General features: G+C 50.8%; 2 protein-coding genes across 2 annotated transcripts; both read left to right on the top strand.

The window, feature by feature from the left end:
- Positions 1-1,212: 1,212 nt before the first annotated feature.
- LOC114616478 (extracellular serine/threonine protein kinase FAM20C) lies at positions 1,213-13,552 on the top strand (the record flags this gene model as incomplete). Its single annotated transcript, XM_028761931.1, has 7 exons — positions 1,213-1,305; positions 3,221-3,336; positions 9,533-9,713; positions 10,603-10,712; positions 10,840-10,921; positions 11,457-11,516; positions 12,600-13,552. Coding segments are annotated over 7 exons (892 nt in total), but the record flags the coding sequence as incomplete, so codon positions are not given.
- A 10,570-nt stretch (positions 13,553-24,122) lies between these two features.
- LOC114616479 (forkhead box protein I2-like) lies at positions 24,123-25,695 on the top strand. The gene is made up of 3 exons (XM_028761932.1): positions 24,123-24,229; positions 24,925-25,093; positions 25,321-25,695. Exons 1-3 carry the CDS (start codon positions 24,123-24,125, stop codon positions 25,693-25,695), a joined length of 651 nt encoding a protein of 216 aa, XP_028617765.1.
- The last annotated feature ends 209 nt before the right edge of the window (positions 25,696-25,904 follow it).

The raw sequence follows: 25,904 nt of genomic DNA, 5'->3' as shown, positions 1-25,904 counted from the left end.
CTGTGTGCATGAGGAGGCAGGACCTGCTCTGCTGTGCTGCCTCTGTCTCTCTGGAGCCAGAGCAAAGATCATCGCCAAATACTCAGCCTCACTAATTGAATACACAGCCATAGGGACAGGGACAGGGAAGGTCAAATGACAATCCTTCCAAGGGCTCCTGGATGTCTGCTCTTTACCCAAATCCCCTACTCATGAAGTTTCTAAGTGTGGGCCAGGAAAAGCGTGTGGCCTCACCTGGCACGCAGTGTGTCTGCCTGTAGGTGTTGGACCTACACTGAAGAATTCAGGAAACAGACCAACAAACAGACAGCTAGGAAGTCGTGAGCCTTGTGGGGTTAGTGCTTTGAAAGTGTGACACATTGGGAACTTCAATAATTTAGGGAGTGTTCGTACGTGTGTACACTCATGCGTGTGTATGTGTATACATATATGTGCCTCTGTGCATCTGGACTCCAGAGTCAACAGCAGGTGTCACCCTTAGGCACCATCTACCTTGGATTTGTTTGTTTGCTTGTTTGTTTGTTTTAAAGTCAGGGTCTCACTATGCAGCCCTGGTTGGCCTTAAACTTGCTTGTAGACGAGGCTGGCCTAGAACTCGAAGAGATCCATCTGCCTCTGCCTCCTGAGTGCTGAGATTAAAAGCATATGTCACCACACCTGGCCCACCTTGGGTTTTTTTCTCCTCGCTGGCCAGAAACTCACCAAGTAGGGCTGGACTGGCTAGCCAGTGAGGCCTGGGGGTCCTCTGGTCTGCCTTCCACAGAAATTGCTTTTTAAAGGTGGCTCCTGTAGATTAAACTCGGGTCCCTGTGCATTCAAAGCATTCATTTTAATCATTTGAACCATCTCCTCACTGTCTATAATTTATTTTTAAAAGAAACATATGCTTATTTATGTGACGGGGGTCAGTATGCACACCACAGCACATGTGGAGGTCAGAGGACAATTTGTAGGCATTGGCTTTCTCTGGCCATGTGGGTCCTGGGGGTTGAACTCAGATTTTCAGCTTTGGCAGCAAGCACCTTCAGCCACTGAGCTATCTCACTGGCCCTTTCATGTCACACTGATGATGATGCTCTGACAACTGATTAGCAGAACACCTGGAAATGGGTGTCAGCTTGGGTTTCAGCTGCACCCATACCTCAGCTTGTCCCCCTCCATCCAGAGATCCCCTCTGTGACACTCTTCCTGTCTCTATCTATGTTTTTACAGGCAGACAAGGGAGCAGGAGACACCACCTGACTTTTTTTATTTCTCTGATTACGAGAGGCACAATGCAGAGATCGCTGCCTTCCACCTCGACAGGTGAGTCCCCTCCCCTCACACTGCCAAGAGCCAACTAGATCCAGATTCATCTGTGTACTCAAGCGCGCCACCTACAGAGAAGCATAGGCCTGGCCCTAGAAATCTGTGCAGCCTCCATTGTTAACCTCCACAACTGCTCCATACTAAACCTTCAAAGATCCACCAGTGTGTGTGTGTGTGTGTGTGTGTGTGTGTGTGTGTGTGTGTGTGTGTGTGTGTAGCAAGCACATAACGTGTGCATGCTCGTAGAGACTACAGGAGAACCTCAGGTATCATTCTTCAGGAGCTGCCCACTATTCAGAATCACTGGAACTCCTCAAGTCGGCTACACTGCTGGCTGGCTGGCTGGCTGGCTGGCTTGCTGGCTGGCTGGCGTACCCCAGGAATCCTCCTGTCTCTGCCCCTCAGTGCGGGAATTATAAGTGTGTGCCACCACACTTGATTGCTAGAGACTGAACCCAAACTAAGCTGTCTCCCCAGTGCTGCATACTGTCCTCACTGCATTTGTGATCCTGGTGGGCACCACCCTACCCCCTGTACCCAGCAAGCAGCAGCAGGAACAGATGGCACAACATTGGGAATAAAGGGAAAAGAAATAAGGTAAAGAGAAGGGCTCGGCATCGTGGGTGGCTGTGAACAGGTCAGGAAGGCACCTTGGAGGAAATGGTGTTTTGGTGACAATAGGTGGGAGGCTTTGTCACTTGTCTCCTGAGGGACAGCCTTGACCCAGCAGAACCTGGACCACTATAGATTCCACGTGGCCCTGTCTGTACCCTAAAGAGCTGTTCACAGGCCTAACCCTGGGGTCATCTCTGAGGGGTACAGAGGGACCTTTTCCCAGGCAATAGCAGAGGGATAAGGCTCGGTATTTATCCCTCGAGACCCTCTTGACTATACCACAGCTGTGACTAGACTTAGATCTTAACCCAGCTGTCATGGGACTGCCTAGACTGCAGAGTCCAGGCTCCATCTTTCTTACAGGAGCCTGGAAGACTGGGGTAGATCACAAAGCTTACATGGGAACTAGAAATCCTCAGAAGCCTGACATTTAGGCATATAGAACCCAGAAAGCCTTTCTGTGACAGTGGTGACTTTGCACCATGAGGTCACTCAGGTTGCCTACTTATAAAGCAGCCATGAGGCTGGAGAGATGACACTGCTATTAAAGTGTTTGCACATCTGGGGTCTATCCCCGGAACCTTTACGAAAAGAGTACATAGTACACACTTGCAATTCCAGTTCCCGGGAGGTAGAGACAGGAGGATCTCTGAGGCAGGATAGCCAGTCAGTTTAGCTCAATCAGTGAGTTTGAGGCTGCTGAGAGTCAAGGTTGATGGCTCCTGAGAAATGAACCCCAGGTTGATCTCATGTGCAGCACCCACATGTATGAACCCACATGTGTACACACACATGAAAACAGAGTCATGAAGCTTGAGGTGGCAGGATACTGGCTGCAGCTGTCAAGCAGTTGGGGCCCCTCATCATGGGAATGTGGTCTGTTCATCCCTCCACCAAGGACAACTCATCTCTACATCCTGTGTCAGCAGGAAAAAGCTAGCATTGGGCATCTCCATTTAATTAAGCAAGCAGCAATGTGTGCAGAAAGAGCCCCATTAAGAGTGGGTAATTTAATTTAATTTCCTTTTAAATTTAGCCCTGGAATGAGGGCACATTTTAGTTATCACATTGCCTGGCAGGGCCAGAGACAATGCATGGCACCTAAAGACTTCAGTCCTTCTGAGTTGCACACTTTCCTGGCACTGATGGTTCTGGGCTGTGCTGAGCCTGAGGGCCTCGTGTGGCAGAAAACTAGAGGGCAGAGGTAGAGGGATAAGGCTCAGTATTCATCTTCTGCTGCAGACCGTGAGAACCAGCCTCAAGAATAAAGAATCCTCCCCCCACCTTTTCCCACCAGGATCCTGGATTTCCGCAGAGTCCCTCCGGTGGCTGGTAGGATGATCAACATGACCAAGGAGATCCGGGATGTGACACGGGATAAGAAGCTATGGAGAACCTTCTTTGTATCTCCAGGTAGCTGGGGATGGGATAGGATGAGGGGCTCACAAGGCTTAGGTCACATGCTGGTCTTGGTCAGCTCTAAAAAGCCTACAGATTAGATTAGATTACTCTTCCTGTTGCTCAGATAAAATATCCTGTCAGAAGCACCCTCAGGAAGGAAGGGCTTATTTGGCTCACAGTCAAAGGGTTCACAGTCCATCATGGTGGGAAAGGCATGGCAGTGGGAGCCTGAGACAGCGGTCACATTGTATCCACAGTCAGGACTGTGAAGCAGCTGCTCACAGTGTAGCCACAGTCAGGACTGTGAGGCAGCTGCTCACAGTGTATCCACAGTCAGGAAGCAGAGAGAGATGGATGCTGGGACTCAGCTCATTTTCTTCTTTTCATTCAGTCTGAAATCTCAGCCCATGGGATGGTGCTACACACCTCGGTTAACCTAATCTCAAAAATTCCGTATAGACATGTGCAGAGGTATGTCTCCTAGGTGATTTTAGAACCTGTCAAGTTGATGGTCAATATTAACCATCACAGAAACCATCGAACTCATCTATCTAACAGCTGTTTCCACTGAGGGTGGCCATGCTGCCTCCTGTGTGTGACATGTGTATGTGCCAATCTACATATATATGGTCTCTTATCGACACCTTCCTGTGCCCAGACAGAGGTGTTTCCACTGTGGTCCAGTGTGCATTTAAGTTAATTAATTTATTATTTGATTGATTGGGATCTTTGTTGTTGTTAGACTGTTTGGTTGGTTTGAGTCGAGTTGGGTTTGGGAGGGAGGACAGGGTCTCATTCCATAGTCTAGGCTGGCCTGGAACTCATTATGTATACCAGAATGGCGCTAAACTCTCCATCTTCCTGCTTCAGCATCTTGAGTGCTGGGATTACCAGTGTGAGCCATCATACATGGCTGTTTGTTTGTTTGTTTGTTTGAGACAGAGTCTTGCTGTGCAGCCCAGCAACTGATTTACTCGATACCTCCCTGAGTCTCCATGTAGTGTTTAAGTCATTTACCAAGCCCGGTGCTCTAAATACAGACATCTGGGTAGTAATTCCCTCCACCACCAGGACAGGAGCCTCAGCCTCCTACCCCTTGCCAGCCCATGCTGCCAGCTGTCCCAGGTGGGTCACTATTCTCTCTCTGCTTTGGTCCATTTGGGGATCCACAGATGGCCTCTTAGCTTTGGTTCTGTGACTCAGCACTGTGACCTCAAGATTTGCCAGTGTCACTTCAAACATCCTCAGGGTCAGTCCTTTGTCCCTGGAGATGATTTGCCAGCAGTGGCATTCCACATCCAGCCCAGCTCATACCCTGTGCCCTTGGGTGGATACAGTTGAGGAGATCACCCAACATCAATCAGAGGAACTAGGACAGGCAGAAACAAGTCAGGAACTCCCTAGACTGTGTTTTCTATAGCCTAAAGCCCCCAGCAGTCCCAGTGAGGGATGGTAGATATGCATCTCATGCGGGTATGTGGGGTTGAAGTGGCAGTCAGATGTGGGCTTCTGAGACAGGAACCATAAAGGTCATCCACTGCAGAGTCAATGTACTGTGGGCTTAGTCATTTTGAAATAGTGAAGGATTCTGGATTTTGTTTTATTTTATTTTATTTTATTTTTTGTTTGTTTGTTTTGCCCGTGAACATGCACAAGCAGTTGCACATGGAGCCCATTGGTCAATGCCAGGTATCTTCTCTTCAATCTCTCTCATTCTTGGGTGTTTGTTTGGTTTTGGTTTTGGTTTTTGGTTTGGGTTTGGTTTTGAGGCAGGGTCCCTCACTGAACCTGGAGCTTACAGATTCAGCTCAACTGGCTGGCCATTAAGCCCAAAGGATCCAACCACTTCCAGCTTCCGTAAGCTGGCATTACAGGCAGAAGCCACCATGCCCAGATCTAGCGATCTCGCTCAGGTTCCTGAGGCCTTGTTCAATTTTAATTAACCAGAGATGGAGCTACATGCTCTTCTGAGCAGATGAGACGTCTTATGTTGGTGTAGGCTCCCTCCCAGCCTCAGCAGGGGACCCCAGCTCATTGTCCTGCACATCCCATGGACTTCACTGGGGACCCATCATTTGTCGTGTCACCTCCTCTCAATGTCCCCCTGCAGCTGCTACTCCAATCAGCTAGCCCACAACTCCCATTTTGTAGCTCATGGTGAGGCTCCCAGTCAGTTACTAGTTATTGGTTTACTAGTTATTGGTTACTAGTTATTGGTTACCAGTTATTGCTTACTAGTTATTGCTTACTAGTTATTACTTAGCTCCCATGAACCCCAAGAATCTTCCCTGGCTGTCAGGGGACCCCAAAAGTGATTCATCTGGCCCGGATGGTTCCCTCTTGACATGCAACAGAACGGGTGACACTGGCCACTCCTGAAAACAGTCACCTCCACCTAGCTGTCCCTGCCAGACCACTTTGCCTTGTCAGCCAGATTTCTTCCAAGAACCTTCCAGATGTCTGGTTTCCTCTGAAGCACAGGATCCTGGAGGCAGCTTTGATCTTACTTTAGAAAGCCAGGTCTGTTTAGAGTCTCCTTTTCTGCTTTGCTTGCGCTTCTAGATCCTTCCGCTGCCAAAATTGCCATTGCTGCTTCTGAGAGCTAAGTGCAGCTGGAAAGCCTTTGATCACAGCAGACACCCTTCTACTTGTGAGCAGCTCTGCTCTGGGTCAGTCAGGGAGGAGCATGGCCCTCCCTTCCAGGTGGGGCAGGCCTCAGATGGGCCTTCTGTAAGCTCGGCTCAGAGCCTTCGACTCCATCATGAATGCCGGGTAGCTACTGAGAAATAAAGTTCAGACAGGGCAGTTAACTGCCCCAACACCATACAGCCGAAAGGCCAGACTGAGCCTCTGAAGCCCCCCAGCTCTAAGAAACATGGTTTTTGCTGTCTCTGTGCTGTCCTGAAATTCACTCTATAAACCAGGCTGACCTCATACTTACAGAGATCCGCCTGGCTCTGCCTCCGGAGTGCTAGGATTAAAGGTGTGTGTCACTGCCACCCAGCTGCTGTCTCTATTTCTGCTGACGTGTCTCATACACCCTGGTCATCTATGCCCACCTTGTTTCTTTCTGCAAAGCGTTTGTGCTTTTGTGACCACGGGTCCCAGCATACACCCCATCCCCACCCTGGCCTTGGCATCTCAGAGCATAGATTACTCCTGACCCTCACTCAGTCAATCAGCTTTTCCTTTCCTTCCTTGTTGTCTGTTTGGCAGGTAGCCAAGGGACCGTCCGTCCCAACAATGTGCAGCCCCAAATGCGCTTTAAGGAGTAAGTAGGTTCCGTATGGATCTTCTCCCAATACAAGGAATAACATCCGAGTGACAGTGTGTCTGCAGCCTTTGTGTGACATGGCTACCTATTTTCTGAGGAGGGCACCAAGGGCACATTTCCCCTGCAGGGACTCCAACTCTGCTGAGTTGACCCTGGCAGGAGGACAGGCCTGTCTTGGATACTATGGCCTCTCTGGCCAAGGCACAGGATCTATGAAGTAGCCATGTGTTAGCTCACAATGGAGACCTGGCCTGAGATCTCACGGGCCCTGTCTTCAGGCCTTTGGGGGAGGTTAGACCCATTGCCCCAGCAGGCTCTCTGACCTCAAGAGACTACAGCTTTTCACAGCTCTGCCTTTATTAATGTCTCAAAAGATGCTCATTCGACCCCAGGTACAAGGCCACCTCAGGTCCCCAAGGTCTCCTTCTTAGCCCTGCAGCACAGGTGAAGCCGTTGAGCACCTCAGAGAGTTATGGGCTTCACCTCTGGTCACACAGCTTTTGGAGCCCACTACCCCCACCCTAGGTGCCTCTGAGAAACCAGGTTATATGGAGCAGGAACAGGTTTCTGTTCCTCTTTCAGCTTGAAAGGCTCTGAGCTCAGCTTAGGTAGGGCCAGCAGGCTATCAGAGGCATCCAATTTCATGGTTATGGCCAACAAGAGATGGGATAGAAATTTTCCTCCTGGAGACTGTGCTATTGCCTGGCCTCCAATGCTTTTCTGTCCTTGGCAGGGGTGAAGGAGTAGGGTAGGCTGTGTAAACTGTATCAGCACCTGGAGCTGCAGTGGGCTGGTCTCTGTTTGATCTTTTCCACCCTAATTACCTAGCACTGACTACGAGGGGGGGGATGAAGCCTAGAAGGGAAGGGGAGAGGAGAGGCAGTGAGCCTGGCCAGCCAGGACTTGTGTGCCAGGAATCATAGAAAATGCATGCCCCCCTCCTACCCCTGCCCCTTCCAGACCTGGTCCTGGCAATTCTCCAGCCTCCTTCTCTGAAGGCTGTATGGCATGCGTGTGCTTTGAAGAGCTTGCTTTATGTTATATTTGTGTGTGTGTGTTTGTGTGTGTGTGTGTGTGTGTGTGTGTGTGTGTGATCCAGAGGCTCACATCAGATGTCTTCTTCAATGTCTCTCCAACTTATTTTTTCTTTAGGCCAGTATCTCTCATTGAACCTGGAGCTTCCTGATTAGGCTAGACTGGCTGTCCAGTCAGCTCCAGGGATCTCTGTCTGAACGTCCCCAGCACTGGGGTTCCACACATACACAGCCAATGAGGAGGAGGCTCAGTTGGTTACCTAGCACCAACAAAGCCCCGAGTTCCATCCTCAGCACCACCTAAATCAGGCACAGTGATGCATGCCTGCCGTCCCAGCACTTAGGAGTTGGAAGCGGGAGTTCAGGGTCAGAGATCTCGGGGAGTTAGCCCAGTCAGTAAAGCGCTTGCCTTGTAAGCCCAAGGCTCTAGCTCAATCCCCAGACTCCGTGTTTAAAAATAATTAATTAATTAAAGCTAACAGTGAGGCTACAGGTTTGCAATACTGGTTACAAGGAAGTGGAGATGGGGGGCTCCCTGGTGCTTGCTGGCCAGTCAACCTAACCTGCTTAGTCAACCTAACCTGCTTGACAAGTATCAGGCAAGAGAGACACTGTCTCCAAAACAAGGTGGACGGTGTCTGAGGAATGGCATCTGAGGTTGTCCTTTATGCTCCTCTCACAGGTATATACACTTACATGCCCATGCAAACACACACACACACACACACACACACACACACACACAATTTGATGCCAGCCTGGACTACCTGAAGCCCTTTCTCAAAAACAGAAAAAGAAAGAGAACAGTTTCCTTTCTCCAGTGGTGGCTGGCAGTGTCTAGGTGGCTCCTTTCCTTTGTGAGTCATGAAGGCTGGTACATGGAAACATTTCCATATAACTTACGTGCTGTAACCCCAAACTGGATCAACCAGGTCAGAGCCGATCTTACATGAACTCTCCCCGACAGTCGCCAGGCTGTGTGTCTTCATCATATGATGTCCCTGCTGGGATCCCATGGCTCTCTACCTCCTTGACACATGTCACCATGTGGCTCTTTAGTCACAACCATCCAGGAGGGTGTGAGCTGGTTTCTTACTGAGGGTTTGGTATGAGTTTCCCAGATGAAAGAAATACTGAGTGTGTTCCCATGAACTTCATGACTCTGTGTGAGTGTGTGAGTGTGTGTGTCTGTGTCTGTGTCTGTGTCTGTGTCTGTGTGTGTGTGTTCACATGCAGGCCAGAGGTCAACTTTGGGAGTCCTTCTTCAGGCACCATCTACTTTTTTTTTTCTTTTCTTTTTGAGACAGGGTCTCTGACTTTCACCTAGAACTCACCAAGTAGGCCACACTGGCCAAGAGTGACTCCCAGGGTCCTCCTGTCCTGCCTCCCAGCATGGGAGTTATGAGCATGTGCCATCATACTCAGTGTTTTACATGAACGCTTTACATGGAGCTTGGGTCCTCATGGTTCTGGTGGTTATTGACACCAATTTACCTATCCAGACCCCATTTGTAGTTCTTTGGAAACTTATAGCTCCTGGCTTTGCCTGCCTGTGGCTTTGCCCACCCATGTAAGTGGTTCCTTTTGGGGCTAGGCTGTAAGTGCTCTTTGCAGATAAATACTAGAACTTCCTCTGGAGAATGATTGGCATTTTCTCTGCCCTCCGGAGCCTGAATCAATCTTAGGAGATCAGAGTGTGAGTAGGAAGCACCTCTCATTTTGACAGGGTCTGACTTTGACTCCCTGTGGCTGGAGTTCTGCTCTGTAGACTCTCAGGGTATGGGATCAGAGGGGATGGTGAACTGGTGAACACTGCATGGTAAGGCCTGAGGTGCCTCTGGGGCAGTACTGTGGGCATTGCTAGGAGTGATGGCCACTGACTGGACCTATCCTTCTCCAGCCAACAACATCTGCTTCTACGGGGAGTGTTCCTACTACTGTTCCACCGAACATGCCCTTTGTGGGAGGCCCGACCAGATTGAAGGATCTCTGGCGGCCTTCTTGCCTGACCTGTCACTGGCCAAGAGGAAGACATGGCGGAACCCCTGGCGTCGTTCCTACCACAAGCGAAAGAAGGCAGAGTGAGTCAGGCACTTGGGACTTAATGGGCCAGCTTCTGTCCACTGTGCAACCAAGGTCACTGAGCCTGGAATAGGGAGTCAGTAGTCCATGGCTCAGAGTCAAAAGAGGCAGCAAGAACAGTGCAAAGCCAGCTGTGCTTGTGCCACTGTGAGATAGTGGCAGCAGTATGTCTTGGTTACTGTTGCTGACGAAGATGGCTTTGGCTCACAGTTTGAGGGTTTGGTCCGTCGTTATGAGGGAGGCATGGTAACAGAAGCATGAGGTAGCTGGTGACAGTCAAGAAGCACAGAGACAGATGAGCCCACTTTCCCTATTTTATTCAGGCCAGGGCCCCAGCCTAGGGAATGGTGCCGCCCACACACATTCAGAGTCAGTCTTTGCTTCAGTTAAACCTCTCTGGAAACATCCTCACAGACACAGCCAGAGGTGTGTTGGCATGATTCCAAATCCAGTCACATTGACAATATTAGCCACCACAGGGTTCCTATCTGTGATGTAGAAGAGGTGCTAGCTGATATTGGTAACCCTTAAAATACAACCTCCCCCACCCACTGCCTGTCGGGTGCTGGAAAAGACACATACACACCATTGGCATAAAACGCATGATATCAACTGACAATGCCTTCAGCCCTGGGCCCACCTAGGGCAGGAAGAATAGCTTCATCACCTTCCAGGCTTCTATCCCTATTAATTCAGCCTATCCTAATGCGTGTCCCTGAAGACACTCCATTCCCATTGCGAATCCTCTTTGCGAAGCGTGCTCTTTACAAAGGGTGCTCTTCTGAGCCAGGCAGCACCAAATAATCTAGCCTGGACCTCCCTCTTCACTCAGAGGAGAGACCCTCGTTCTGGGTTTCACACTATCCCCTTCTTCCTCCTCCCCCACAGGTGGGAAGTGGACCCTGATTACTGTGAAGAGGTGAAGCAGACTCCACCCTACGACAGTGGCCACCGAATCCTGGACATCATGGACATGACTGTCTTTGATTTCCTCATGGGTACGTCCTGCAGGGCATGCTGGCTGCCAGAAATGCCTAAACACCTTTAGCTGGGGGCACCATCTGGTGACCCACAGCTGAGGAGGGCCAGAGGCCTCTGAGCAGCTGTGCGTGCTTGTCCCTGCAGGGAACATGGACCGGCATCACTACGAGACCTTTGAGAAGTTCGGGAATGAGACCTTCATCATACACTTGGACAACGGGCGTGGGTGGGTCTTCTGTGCCCTTGGAGACCCTGGGGTTCTATACATCCTCGTTTATGGGGGAACTAGGTTAGCCTGAGAAGCAATCATTGGGACAGGGGAATCACCTGAGAGGCAGGGACTGGGTCACATCGGGGTATACATCAGTGAGGAAGTGAAGACTACCACAAGGTGCTGGATTCATGGCCGTAACCACATGAGTACTTTCTATCATACCTTCCTTACCCTGGGGAAACTGAGGCCAAAGGGCCTGTGGCTGGATGAGAAGGGCCAACAAGCAGTCAGTTCAGTCTGAGAGAGGTCATTAACCTCTGCTTAACAAAGCAGAATCCCTTTCAAACAAAACAAAACGAAAAGAAAAAAATCAATACTGCCAGCGCTGGACATGGCCAGGGGCAGCCTCGACACTAATGAGCTTCATGAGATTGTCATGGTCCTACAGCACCACAGCACTGGGAGGCGGGACCCTGAGGGCTTGGCGCTGGGCCCCGTAAGGCTTTCCAGCTGCTAGGGCTCTGACTGCTCTACCTTCGTCCCACAGGTTTGGGAAATACTCACACGATGAGCTTTCCATTCTAGCTCCCCTTCACCAGTGCTGCAGGTACGTGCCCAAGCCGTGCGTGGTCTCTCACTGCCCCCTGGCAGCCATCACTACCCGAGAGGCCTGTTCACACCCACTGGGGCTCCGGTGGGCAAGCATCCACAGAGCAAGCATGCCCATGCCTCACTGACCTTTCTTCCCTAAGCCTCATCTGGATAACCCCCACCAGGGAGACCCCAAGGCCTGAAACAGGCTGTAAGTCCAGGGTCCTTCTCTCCTGGCCATGGCTTCCAGATTCGCCCACCCTACCCACCTTCCACAGTCGCTCATACCTACCCTCCCCTGACCCCCAGTGGCTGGACATAGGCTCCCAAAGCGAATTACTTCTCTCCCTTGGGAGGCAAGTGCACCTGGCCAGCTGAGGAAGGACAGTCTCCCAGGTGAGCGGTTAGCCTAGTCTTGCCCTCAGGACAGGGGGTGCCCATCTAGCCACCTGTCTTTCTGGATAGGACTGTAGCAATGTCTAGGACAGCGGTTTCTCAACCTAAGGGTCATGACCCCTCTGAGGTGGAATGAGCCTTTCACAGGGGCTGCATATCATATATTTACACCCTGATTCATAACAGTAGCAAAGCTACAGTTACGAAGTTGCAATGAAAATGATCTTATGGTTGGGGGGTCGGTCAGCACAACACGAGGGACTGTATGAAAGAGCTGCAGCACTGGGAAGGTCTAGAACCACTGGTCTAGAACCACTGGTCTAGAATGCCCCGTCTCCATGTAACAGACTCATGAGGCCTGGGGTCTCTGGCCTCCTTGTCTCTTAGTTTGTCTTGCTCTGTTTCTCTCTCTCTTCTCTTCTCTCTCTCTCTCTCTCTCTCTCTCTCTCTCTCTCTCTCTCTCTCTCTCTCTCTCTGCCCTCTTTTTCTCCGAGTCTGTCTCTCCATCTTTCTGTCTCTTGTCTTCACATTTCCGTGTGTCTCTCTCCGTGTCCCTGTCTGTCTACACCTCTCTGCCTCTCTCTCTCTCTCTCTCTCTCTCTCTCTCTCTCTCTCTCTCTCTCTGTCTCTCCAGTAATATGCCACCCCACCAGAGCCCCCACTCTCTTTCCTTCCCAGTAGTGACACCCCATTCTCTCTGCAGGATCAGGAGGTCCACCTACCTGAGGCTTCAGCTGCTGGCCAAAGAGGAGCACAAACTGAGCCTGCTGATGGCTGAGTCCCTGCAGCATGACAAGGTCGCACCCGTGCTCTACCAGCTGCACCTGGAGGCCCTGGACCGGCGGCTGCGCATTGTGCTGCAGGCTGTTCGAGACTGTGTAGAGAAGGATGGGCTGAACAGTGTGGTGGAGGACGACCTAGCCGCTGAGCACAGAGCCTCCACGGAGAGGTAGTGACCACACTACCTGTGAGGAAGGAGGAGCACAGAGCCTAGCCCTGTGAATTCAGTGAATTCGGACAGGATTGGTCATCCCCATAGGGTGACCTGCGGCAGGGAGCATGGGGTCTCCCTCATGGCTCTGATAGGGAAGTATGGGCCTCCAGTTCCAGCAGAAACCAGACAGAGCACTCTGGACATGCAGCAGAGTGGCCAGCGCTCCATCCTTCCCATAGGGAGGAACCTTTAACTCACTATTTTGTACTTAACAAAAGGCTCACAGTCCTGTCAAAGGAGAAACACCCAGCAGACCAGAGATCACCTCTGGGCCACTTCAAGGACCTCCTATGATGTGATCACACTCTGGCCCTCAATTACAATCCACTTTCTGCTCCCCATCCTGGGGCCTCCTCTCTCAAAGGCCGGAGAGCTCTTAGAAGGGGGACAGTGATGGACATCATGGCCTGTGTTGGGGCAGATGGGCACCCAAGAAAGGGTTTTTGGATACCAATGACCAGCTATCCACCTGTCCACTGCTGCATAGCAGTCAGGCCTTACTAGTTGGTGTGGGCACTGCCTGCCTTGGCTGAGCTCTGGACAGTGGGTGTCAAGACAGTACACAGAGCCCATGGCCCCAGGACAGCAGGCTAACCTTGGGACATTTTCGTGGAGTAGTTTGCAGTGAGGTAACAGTGCAATAAAGATACAGCAAGCGTGTGCCATGGCTGTCTGGGGTGGGGACTCACTCCTTGTCACAGCTGTCCCCCTAGATAGCCCCCAAATGAGGCTAATCCCTGCTCTTATGGTGTCTGTGTGATGTGGGTCTTCAGCCTGTTAAGGCTGTGAAGGGAGCTGCCTGCCCAGTCCCTAAAAGGTAAGCAGGCTAGCAAGGCTCCAAAGGGGCGGGGCAAGGGAGGGATAGGAGGTCAGCTCTGTCTTGCCCCACTCCTGCAAAGCTTTGGGCTCCGAGCCACAGGAGGCCCTCTAAGGATGGGATCCACACAGCCCTACATAGGGCCACAACATACCTGAGCAAGAACCATAGAAGGGGTTGTCCAGGGGCCCATGAGAGCTGCAAGCCACTGCACTGCTGGCTCCGAGGCTCAGATCCCCTCTGCTGGAAGGTGTCTCCTACCTCCTTCTAGTAAGCTGCTGCCAGACTGGACAGGGGCCAGGCCTTGTCCAGGAGAGGACAGTGGGGAGGACCCACGATGGAGCTGTGCACTGCTGAGTCACAAGAATGCCAAACAAACAATGGCCTGCCCCTATTCCAGGCATTCCCAGCTGTCACCCTGTGGCTTGTTCACATGCCACTCCCCTAGCAGGGGATGGATGCTCAGCAGGAATTCACCAAGGCACTAAAACTCAACAGTTAAGTCCTTGATGTTCTCAGATGCAATAGTACACGGTCTGCTTATTGTATATATACACGTACATGTCTATATGTAGTTCAGGGTGCGTGTGTGTGTGTGTGCGCGCGCGCGTGTGTGTGTGTTTAGGACAGGGCTTGAGGTCATGCATCTTCCCCTGCCACCCTCTAATTTTTCAAGACAGGTTCTCTCTCTGAACCTGGAGCTCACCAATTGGTTTAACTGGTTGGCCTGTGATTCCCCGGGGACACACTTGTCTCTGCCTCCCCAGCACTGGAATTCCAGATGTGCACCTCTGTACCTGGTCCCTTGTGTATAATCTGAGGATGGAACTCGGACCCTCAGGAAAGCAGTTCATGGCCTGAGCCATCTTCCCATCCCTATTTTCCTCCTTTAATGGGAGAGTGAGGCTGAGATACAGAAAGCCAGCAGATTCCTGAGTTGGCAAACTCGATGCCACATACTTAGACACTTAGGGATGATAAGGCCAGCTAGACCCCAAATCCCTACCTTGTCTCAGGGAATGTTCTATACAGCATACCAGCAGATGGACTAAGACCACTGGACCACCAAGGAAATGAAACAGTGATCAAGCACACCCCCCAGACTTGCCTCCCATCTTCCTGTCTCAGCACAAGGCCCAGTATTAACCCCACTCATCAAGAAGGAAGCATAGAACCAACCATCTAGCAGTCTGGCCAAGAACAGAGTTCAGCCTTCCTTGTCCAGTGTGCCAATTCCAATGTAGCCTTCCAATAGGTGGGGTATAAGTGTTGGCTTGTGCATGTGTCCTGTCCATGACCACAGAGGTCATGGACACATGAGATGGATGGATGAGAGGTCACAGGACATCTCATCACGATTACCTCCATCCTTCCAAGATCCTCCACTATTAACCCCCCACAGACCCCCGTGGCAGGCCAGGCTGAAAAGCATGCCTTCATCCCTGGGTTACAGAAGCAACAGAGATAAAGACATGATCAAGTCACTAGACCTGTGAGGATTGCAGATGGACAGACATCACCCAGGGCAGACATCTATAAGGTATGAAGGGAGGTACCAGGTGCATCCCATATCCATGGGTTGATGTCCAACTCCTGGTGTGACTGGGGACAGGACCGTGGTGGAAGACAGGAGGATGAATGAGTTCACCCAAATGGCCCTAATCCAGGGCAGTAGGTCCTTATAAAATGAGGTCAATCCAGGTGTGGCAGCTAATGCTGGTAATTCTAGCATCTGGAGAGCTGAGGCAGGAAGATGGCCAAGAGTTTCATGCTAGCCTGGGCTAGAGTAAGACCCCCATCTCAAAAAACAAAACAAGTCCAGTGAGATGGCTCAATGGGTAAAGGTACTTACCACCAAGGCTGACAATCCGAGTTCAGTCCCCGGGACCCACAGTGGAAGGGGAGAGCATATGGTTGTGAGCCATCAGGCACAGAGAGTGAATTCAGTGCAAATGGCAAGACCAGATGCTGAGCTAAAGACTGGGAGTGCATACAGAATGCTGGTGTTCACAGGGAGTCCATGCCCCCCCTCCCTCCCTGAGAGAGGGTCAAGAGGTCAGTGAGAGGGGCCGTGGGACTCAGAGTCCTCTGCCCACTCTCATCTGCTGTACCCACTATAGGACAGCATAGATACTCAGACTAGAGTAAAGCCCATGCGGTGGCCTAAGGTCAAACGCAGACCAGGTGCTTCATGGGATGATGGCCAGTCTTCTGGCTTTTCTCTGCCCTCTGTGCTTACTTGGCTTCATGGAGCCTCAGCTAAGCCTGCACCCACAGAAGATAGGCTAACCACACCTGCTCTTTTACATCCTGCTGGCCCACCATGAATGACCACACAGTCCCTGTGGTGGGTACTACAAGTCTCTAGAGCACTGGTTCTCAATCCTGCAGATCACGTCTTTACACTAAGATTCATAATCGTCATAAATTTATAGTTTTGAAGTAGTAATTAAATAATTTTATGCTTGGGGGTCACAACAACATGAGGAACTGTATTAAGTTTTTGAAATCTGTAAGAGGGCTTTAGGGGGTTTTAGAGATGGCTCAGTGGTTCAGAGCTGCTCTTGCAGAGGACCTGGGTTCAGTTCCTAGCATGCACACGGTGGCTCACAACCATCTGTAACTTGTTCCAAAGAATCCAGTGCCCTCTTCTAGCCTCCATGGGTACCAGGCATGCATGTGCTACATATACATACGTGTAGGCCAAACACTCATGTACATTAAAAATAAAACGATGTTCAGAGATTCAAGAGGGGACCCGAAGAGCCAAGGGGATGAAACTCGTGTCAGCTAGCGTCCTTTGATGTGCGTGCGTGCGTGCGTGCGTGCGTGCGTACGTACATGCGTGCGTGCGTACGTACATGCGTACTCTCGGCTTCTTGCCTGCAGTCCTCTTTCCAACCCTCTCCACATTCTATCATTCTAGCCTCACTGCCGAACAGTTTAAAGTACCAAGTACCCAATCAAAACGTGAATCATTCGATATGGGAGACGACGGAGCTAAAATATATAAGAAGACACGTCCACACTACACTGAGGCTCTTTCAGACTTTAGTATTAATCCATTGAGAGAAACTTCCGGAAGAGAAGGCCTTGGTGCACCACAGCTGCTCAGAAAGCTTGCAACAAGGATGGGCAGAGATTAGGTACCACTCTCAGCCGGTTGCTGCCTTCTAACCCCAGTGCATTCTGCCCTTTGCTCACACCTTCACCAGTTTTGCATTTGAGTGCGGGTGAGACAGACCACGAAGGACCCAGAGACAGTAGCTGCATGCTGTAATCACCATGGACAAAGCCATCAGTACACTTATCAACGTTTACTTATCCCTCAAGTAAACTAAGATCTTAGGGTCTAACCCAATGGACCGCTTCCAAACCCATCCTGATTACTGGATGGACTGAGTCCAGGACTATCAGCTATTGTCCAGCCAGATGGCCCTGGTGGTTAGCCAGTTGCTCTGAGGACACCACAGTCACTTTGAGGAAGCTACACAGCAACCACAGCTACTTGCTGCTGACACACAACTCTAGCTTCAAAGATGACACTGTCTTAGCCAAACAGTTTTACTCGTGGTGGTGGTGGTGGTGGTGGTGGTGGTGGTGGTGGTGGTGACAACTGTCTTAGGGTTTTATTGCTGTGAAGAGACACCATGACCACAGTGACTTTTATAAAGGAAAATATTTAATTGGAGCTGGCTTACAGTTTCAGAGGTTTCAGTCCAACATCGTCATGATGGGAAGGCATGGTGCTGGAGAAGGAGGTAAGAGTGGCCCACAGGCAGCAGACAGAGACTGTCACAGTGGGCATAGTCTGAGCATATGAGCTTTCAAAGCCCTGCCTTCACATGGACACACTTTCTCCAACAAAACCATACTTCCTAATAGTGCCATTCCCTATGGGCCAAGCACTCACACGCATGAGTCTATGGGGGCCATGTGTATTCAAACCACCACAGTTATGATGATGATGATGACTCAGTGGTAGAGGCAGAAAGGCAGCTGGAGAATCCCAGAGGAGACCAACAGCAATACCAGGAAGCAGAGACAATGGAGACAATGAGAGGGAGCAGAGAGGCCGAGATCCCAAGGATGGAAGATTGAGAACAGCCAGACTAAAACTGTGAACCACATAGGCTGAGAGAGCTCCATGTATCTGCCAAGACTCAGGGGCTGACAGTCCCAGCCTGGGGCCTTGAGAGCTGAGACACTGGCTGCTGTAGAGATGGGGGCCCCACACCCAAGGCCTATTTGGAAACTGTGGCTCTAACAGACACACCTGCCGTTCACTGATGCCGTTCACTGATGCTGGAAGCTGAGGGTTACAACAGCTTCCAAGTGCCAGTGGTTAAATCTCAGAGCAATAGGCCTCCACCTGAGCACCTAGAGGCATAGTCCTGGGGCTTCAAAAGCCAGGAGCACTAGGGCCCTGGCTCTGGGGGCTTAGAACTGTGAGCTTCTGGCTCTGCCTGTCTAGTCTCTAGGCCTTTGGTACTCAAGGTCTGAGGACAGCCAGCCTAGAAGACCTCCCAAATACCCACCATCTGTTGTTCTGTTTGGCTTCTAAGACCATGTTTCTTCTAGCCCAGCCTAGCCTCAAACTTGCTCTATATTAATAGCTGAGGATGACCTTGAATTCCTGAATTCTCCTGCCTCCACCTCCACAATGCTGGGGACATGGGCATGTGCTCCATGCCTGGTTTATGTAGTGTTTGCAATGAAACCCAAGAATTCACACTACATCATGAGCTTAAAGCCAGCCTGAGATCTACGAGACCTTGTTTAAAAACAAAGCAATACAAAAACAACAGCAGGGCTGGAAGAATTGCTCAGTAGTTATCTCCCTTGCAGAAAACCTGAGTTCAGTTCTCAGCACCTATATCAGGTGACTCACAACCACCTATACGTATCTCCAAGAATGTTGGATACCTCTGGGACTGTATTCATGCACACATATATACTCATGTACACATATATTTAAATAAAAATACATCGTTTTTAAAAGAAAAAAATTATTACAAAGAAGTTCAAGGCTATCTCTGGCTACGTAGTGAGTTTAACACCAACATAAAACCCATCTCAAAAAAACTAAAATCAAACAAATGAATAATAGATTTGCATCTACTTGCATCTAGAACGGTATGTGCATTTAACAGAACGGACAAAGAGTCTCTTCTGTCCGTGGTTCCCGTGAGTACACCTCTGAATACACACGAGTGGGTGTCTGTTTTAGATCACATGAAGACAGGCGATATGACAGTATGGTGTTACATGTGATCCAGAGACACATGGACCCAGAGCAGGTCATGTCTCTACTAGGGTTCTATTACTGTGAAGAGACACTATGACCACAACAACTCTTACAAAGGAAAACATTTAACTGGGGCTGGCTTACAGCTCAGAGGTTCAGTCCATTATCATCATGGCAGGAAGCACGGCAGCATGCGGGCAGACATGGTGATGAAGTAGAAGTCAAGAGTTCTGCATCTGTATCCATGGGTAGCAAGAAAAAAGAGAGAGAGGCTAGGTGTAGTTTGAGCTTCTGAACCCCAAAGCCTACCCCCAGTGACTCACTTCCTCCATCAAGGCCACACCTCCTCACCCCTGCCATGTAACACCACTCTTTAATGACCAAGCATCAATATATGGGCCTATGGAGGCCGCTCTATTCAAACCACCACAGGTCATGTGCTATGCACAAAGCCTGTGTTCGTCATGACTGTACATTTGCAAGGGGCCTTGAGTGGATGTTGTATAGATGCCACTCTGCCTGGGAGTCAGACTAGGGCAGGGTTTCTGCTCTTGCCAGGTGCCAGCACAGGGATTCGAGATGCAATGAATGGTCACATGATCACCTAGGAAATCTAGGACACCACGCAGTCATTTTTGGCCCTCTCTGCCAGAGCATCATTGAGATAAATGCTGTTTTGTCCAAAGATTCTGCCTTCTGATGGGTAAGCTCTGTCCTAGGAATAGAACCATTCTCTCCATGGAGGCTGCTAGTTAAGAAGCAAACTCACAAGGTTTAAGCAACTCCTCAAACTTACAAGCTTCACAAGGCTCCTCCCAGGGTAATACAGACAACAACCTTTGCTCTCACAGGGCAAGCCTGGGCTAGTCTTACAGGGAACTCCAAGGCTGCAGCTTTCCTGAGTGTCATCCATTTGAGTCATGTTCCCATGGGAAATCCAATAAACTCACTGCTTCATTAAACTAAACCCGGGGTCAATGTTTTCTTTGATCTGTCCTTGGTCCTGTCTAAAGTGAACTTATTCATATCTCCCCAAGAGTGATCACATGACACAGAGATAAAGGAGCCTGAATGGATGGTTCTGGAATATCAAGGTGTGTCGTACCCAGGTTCCCTTTGGCTTCTGGCAAGTGTGAACTCACATCAGCCTTCTAGAACTCTCCAGAAGGGGAAAAATGTAAACTCTATTAAGATTCTCACTAGAAACACACATGTACCCAGGCAAGGCGGGGGACAGGACAGGTGCTGCTGGGTGGCCTAGCCAGCCCAAGCCATCTAGTGACAGGAAGAAGGTCCAATGTGGCCTTGTCTGTGAGACCAGGCGTTAGACTTCCCACATGCTTTTCCCTGCTCCCTACTTTCCATGGTGACAGTGCCCATGTCCTTCAGCCATGCAGCCCAAGTTTAGGGGTCTCTTTGCTCCTCAGTTCCCTTTGCACTCTCACCTCAGCTCTGACCTGCAACGTGTACATTAGCATCTGTACCACCCCCTACACCCAAACCCTACAGTGGAACACAAGTCTGAGGGGCCACCCAGGCTGTTCCCACACTTGCAGGGCCATACAGGAACCCCTGGATGGAGGAACCCCAGCCCTATGACCCAAAGGCTTAGGCAGGAGTATCTCGTTTTAGGCCTGCCTGGACTACATTGTATGATCTTATGTCAATAAATGAATACGTCAGGGCTTGGGCTCATCAGATAAGAACTCCTGCTGTACCACCATGAGGACCTGAGTTGGATCCCCAAAACTCATGTAAAAGTCAAGCACAGTTGAATGTGTGTGTGTAATCCCAGTGCTGTGAAGGATGGGGACAGACAGGTCACCGGGACTGGCTGGTTGCCAGTGTACCTCCAGGTTCACCATGAGACCCTATCTCAAGGGAATGAAGATGAAAAATCATAGAACAGGACACCCAGAGTCCTCCTCTGGCCTCTGCATATAGACACATCTTCCCCAAAACACACACAACGTCTCTGACTTCTACTAATCTTGCTTAATTTCCCCTCTGTTTTAAGCAGGTGTTAGACTGTAAACATTTTCAACACTCTTACCTGTTAGAAGCATTTTATTTTATTTTATTTTATTTTATTTTATTTTATTTTATTATTTTTAATTTAATTTAATTTAATTTAATTTAATTTTATGTGTTTGCCTGCATGTATGTGTACCACATGTGTGCAGTACCCAGGCATGCCAGAAGAGGGCGTCAGATCCCCTGGGACTAGAGTTACAGATAGTTGTCCAACCACATTTGCGGATGGGGAATGGAACTCAGGTCCTCTCCAAGAGCAGCCAGTGCTCTTAACCACTGAGCCGTCTCTCCAGCCACTCTCAAGCAGTTTTGTTGGTGGTGGTGATGGTGGTAGTGTTGATTTGGTGTGTGTGTGTGTGTGTGTGTGTGTGTGTGTGTGTGTGTGTGTGTGTGTTTTGAAACAAGGTCTCATGTATCCATCCCAGATTGGCCTCCAAATTCACCGTGTAGGTGAGGGGACCTTGAGCTGCCTCTTGAGCACTGGGATTGCCTGTGTACAGCTCACTAATATACTAACAATGCTATGTATGCCCCATCAGACTGTCAAAACTTACCGCCACACCGCCATTCCCAGCACAGCAACACCCCCACTAGTCCCCACCACACCGCCATTCCCAGCACAACAACACCCCCACTAGTCCCCACGACTTCCTTCCTGTGAAACATTTGCCTGTTTCTGGCACCATGAGTTAAGCTGAGACTTTTGTGTCACGCTGATTTTTCTCCTCTAATGTCCTCGGGTTCCCACACTGTGACACAAGCTAGATACCACAGGCTAGATACCACCATCCCTGCCTACAGCTGAATCCCTATAGCTCTTGTAGAAGACACTGTGGGAAATCATAGCTTTGCATTCAGTTACAACAAAAGCTCTGGCAAAACAAGGAAAAATAAGCCAGTTGCAGTCGGGTTTTATCAGAATCAAACATGTTAAGGGGGCTGGAGAGATGGCTCAGTGGTTAAGGCTGTTCCTTCAGAGGACCCAGGTTCAATTCCCAGCTTCCACATGGCAGCTCACAAAACTGTTTGCAACTCCAGCTCCAGGGATCCAATTCCCCTACATGGAAATATATGCAGGCAAAACACCAATGCACATAAAACAAACATAAATAAATCTCTAAAAAATAATTTTAAAGAATCAAACATATTGGAGTCCCTCAAGGGATGCTATGAAGCAAGTGGCAACCACAGCATAGGAGAGGACATGGGCAACTCTCATGTCTGACAGAAGATCTGCATCCGTATCTGATGCCATTACGTTTTTGACAAACTGCTCTATGTGTGTCTTGCAGTTTGGGTCTGTAGGCTCATGTTACATAGAATACTCCCCTTTCTTCCTCTGTTCCCTGTTGTCCTTCCTGTCATCCCTTCAGGCCTCTCAGGTGGTGTTATATTTTACAAATATGGCTGCACAGTGGCTCTCCTCACAAAGCAAAGATGGCTGCACAGCACCATCCCATCTGCCCTCCTCAGTGTATCTTTATACTCTTCCCTTTGGAAATCAACCTGGATGTCTTCCCTTGGTTCTGAGTGAGCCTGTCACTATGGGAAGAAGACAGTGTCATCACTAAAGCAGAGTCATGAGGCCCTGCTGCATCTACCTGGTTTCTCGGGTGTGCTCTATGAGTCAGACTATAAAGTGGGTAAACTTCTGAGACCAGCTTTTTCGTTGGTCTTTTGCATTTACCCAGAGCCCCTCCATTTTTACTGCCTGTGTAGTACTCTATAGCACGGACACTACACACTTTTCTCAACCACACGTCTGTGGAAAGGTGTTTCCAGTCAGAAGTTCGCTCTGAGCATCTGCCTACATTGCTGTGTGTAAAGACGTATTATGGGATAAATGGATCATACAGTGATTGTGTGTTTATGTTTGGTTGTTTGAGACAAGCTCTCACTGTACAGAGCAGACTGACCTGGAATGCATGATCCTCCTGCCTTAGCCTACTGAGTGCCAGGATTTATAGGTCTGTGCCACCATCACTCACCACGTGTTTAATTTTTAAAGCGATTGCCAAATTGTTTCAGAGAGGGGCTATGTACTTTATTTCCCCCAAATTCCTGACTCCTCTTTCTGACTGTGGCTTGGGCTGGGGCAGTAGTCACACCACCACCATGGCATAGCAGGACCTGGTGTACTCAGGCTGCTCCAAAGAGCATCTCAGTGTCATCCACCTAGGTGGCTACTGTTATTATAGGAGGGGTAGCACTAATCCCTAACAATGAAGTAGAAGTGCTGTCCTGAAGAAGAAAACTACCCAAGGCTAGCCCTGGCCTCTCATCTCTCTGTGATCACAGATATGGTTCCTAATCTGGCTTTTTTTAGTAGATTGTTGGGGGGGGAAAGTCCCTGAGATGCCAGGAGTCCCCAGAACACCCCATCTCACCATGGTTTCCCAATTTGACTGAGATGCCTCCTCCTTTACAAGTGTTTTACCCCTCCCAGGCCAGAGAGCCACTAGGAAGTTCAGAAAAATGTCTGTGGTGCCAGAGCATCCAGAGCACCCATGAGAGGCTATTTCTAGGCAGGGATGGACTGTGGGAGGAGGGCTCAGGATGCTGGGCCTTAGATCTCCAGCCATTAACTACCTGGTGCAATGAGAAAAGAGGGAGCCAGGTTGGGGCAGGAGCCTCCATCTGCCTGGACCAGTCTTTGGACTCTGGGGCTGAAAGCAGCCAGCCTATGTCCTGTGGCTCTCTAGGACGCCCCCCACCCCCATCATCTCTAGCTGTGGATGCAGCAACGAGCCTAGAATCTGCCAATCCAGACTCCCTGGGCCCTGCAGCAGTCTCAGGGTTGGCCTGGGGAGGACAGACAGGGGATACCCAGATTGTGGAGCCAGACCACTCTCTTGGCATCCCTTGCCTGAAGGTCAGAAGGTGGCAACGCTCCCCAGCTCCCCAACTGTGCTTCCCACTCTGTGGTGGCTGGGGACAACCCCCGCACTGGGATTGGACGCCAGAGAACCAGGCGGAGCAGGCGGGGACCCCAGAAGACCAGGCTCCCCGCGCGCCCTGCACTCAGACGCTGTTGTCCCAGACAAGAGAACCCAGTGCTGGAGGCCGGCGGGCAGCACGGAGGAGGAGGAGGAGGTGGCGGCGGCACAGCGCAGGCCAGTACAGAGTGGCCACGATGTTTGACAGTTCACAGTACCCCTATAACTGCTTCAATGACGACGCTGACGACTACCCTGCCGGCAGCTCCGACGAGGAAAAGAGGCTCACAAGGCCAGCGTACAGGTGACCCTGGGGGCAGGTTTCAGGGGTCCCATAGGAGCGGTAGAGGTCTGTGTGGCCAGGACCTCATCAGGATTAGGGAGAGGTGGGATTCATTCCTAATGCGGGTCTCTGATGAAGGACTCGGTCCAGCGCACTCTGGAGATAGCCACGGGGCAGGGAGGGGGGTCCTCCAAGTGCTGAGAAGGCTAAAAGTGGGGTCTGGGTAAAAGTAGGGAGCAGAGAGATTATCGAACCACAGCTTCTTCTGTACCCTCAATGCCCCCACTGGAATCCTGGGAATCCAACAGCCCAGGGCAGCTTTAAAGGGTCCCGCAGAGTCTAGAGGGTATCAGAGACTCCAGAGGGCTTCCGGGGCTCCAAAGAATCTCGGGGTTCACAGGGTCTCGGGATTCAGAGGGTCTCGGGTGATCTCTAGTGGGTGAGGGGTTCAGATGGTAAAGTGTGTTGCAAAGGAACCGGGGTGCTTCAGAGGGTCTCGGAGGCTCCAGAGCATCTTTCGGAACTCCAGAGGCTCGGTAGAGACTTCGAGCCAGCCTGTTGAGCTCTAGCGGGTCCGTGGGGCTCCAGTGGATGGAGATTTCATCTGGTCTCAAGGGTTCCAGCCAGTCTCAGGGCAGGTCTGACTTCACCAGCGCTTCTGCGGTTCAGTGCCACCCTGACTGATGCAGTCCCTCTGTCTGGCACCCCTGTCGCAGCTACATCGCTCTCATCGCCATGGCCATCCAACAGAGCCCCGCGGGTCGTGTGACCCTGTCCGGCATCTACGACTTTATCATGCGCAAGTTCCCCTATTACCGCGCCAACCAGCGCGCCTGGCAGAACTCCATCCGCCACAACCTGTCGCTCAACAGCTGCTTCGTCAAGGTGAGCCCCTCTCCCGCCCGCTGCGCACACTGGATCCCCGAGTGTCCCCAGTCATCCCTGGTGGCCGGCAGAGGGGCGGGGGTAGCCTTTTGGTGTCACCAAAGTTCCTTTCTAGCAAATTCCCGCTGCCCCCCCCCCCTCGACCCCCCCCCCCCCCCGCACACACTTGCCTGAGGCGCGTCCTACCCCGGGTCTGGGGACACAAGCTGAACCTCACACTCCCGCAGGTGCCACGGACCGAGGGCCACGACAAGGGCAAAGGCAACTACTGGACGTTCGCAGGCGGCTGCGAGTCCCTCCTGGACCTTTTTGAGAACGGGAACTTCCGTCGGCGACGAAGGCGACGCGGCCCCAGGCGCGAGGAGGCACCAGGTTCCCTCCAGCCAGCAGCGGGCGGGCCCCCGGGCCCCGACGGCACGCAAGCCCCAGATCGCGAGGCCCAGGCCAGCCCTGCGACACACAGAGACATTAAATTCAGCATTGACTACATCCTATCTTCCCCGGACCCTTTCCCAGCTCTCAGATCGTCCTGTCACTCACAGGAAGCCAGGTACCCGGCTCTGGAGCCCCAGCAAGTGAGCTTCCAGTTTTGGGCAGCATGAGGTGGCCTCTGGGTCTCTGCCCCAGTGGCTGCTACAGCCAGTTGAGGACTCGGACCTGATTCTCCCCTGAAGGCAGGACTTGAACCAGGCATCTTGAATCAAGAACTTGGACATTACTACATCTGCATACTTGTTCCCAGACTGTCCCTGGGGGGGGACTCAGCCCTTCATTTGGAGAGATCTGGAGACCTTCTTATGAAAGGTATTTA

Source organism: Grammomys surdaster, unplaced genomic scaffold, assembly GCF_004785775.1.
Source record: "Grammomys surdaster isolate TR1022 unplaced genomic scaffold, NIH_TR_1.0 332266, whole genome shotgun sequence".
NCBI lineage: Eukaryota > Metazoa > Chordata > Mammalia > Rodentia > Muridae > Grammomys > Grammomys surdaster.
Note: the sequence above shows the minus strand (reverse complement) of the source record. Positions and strands in the feature narration are given on the sequence as shown.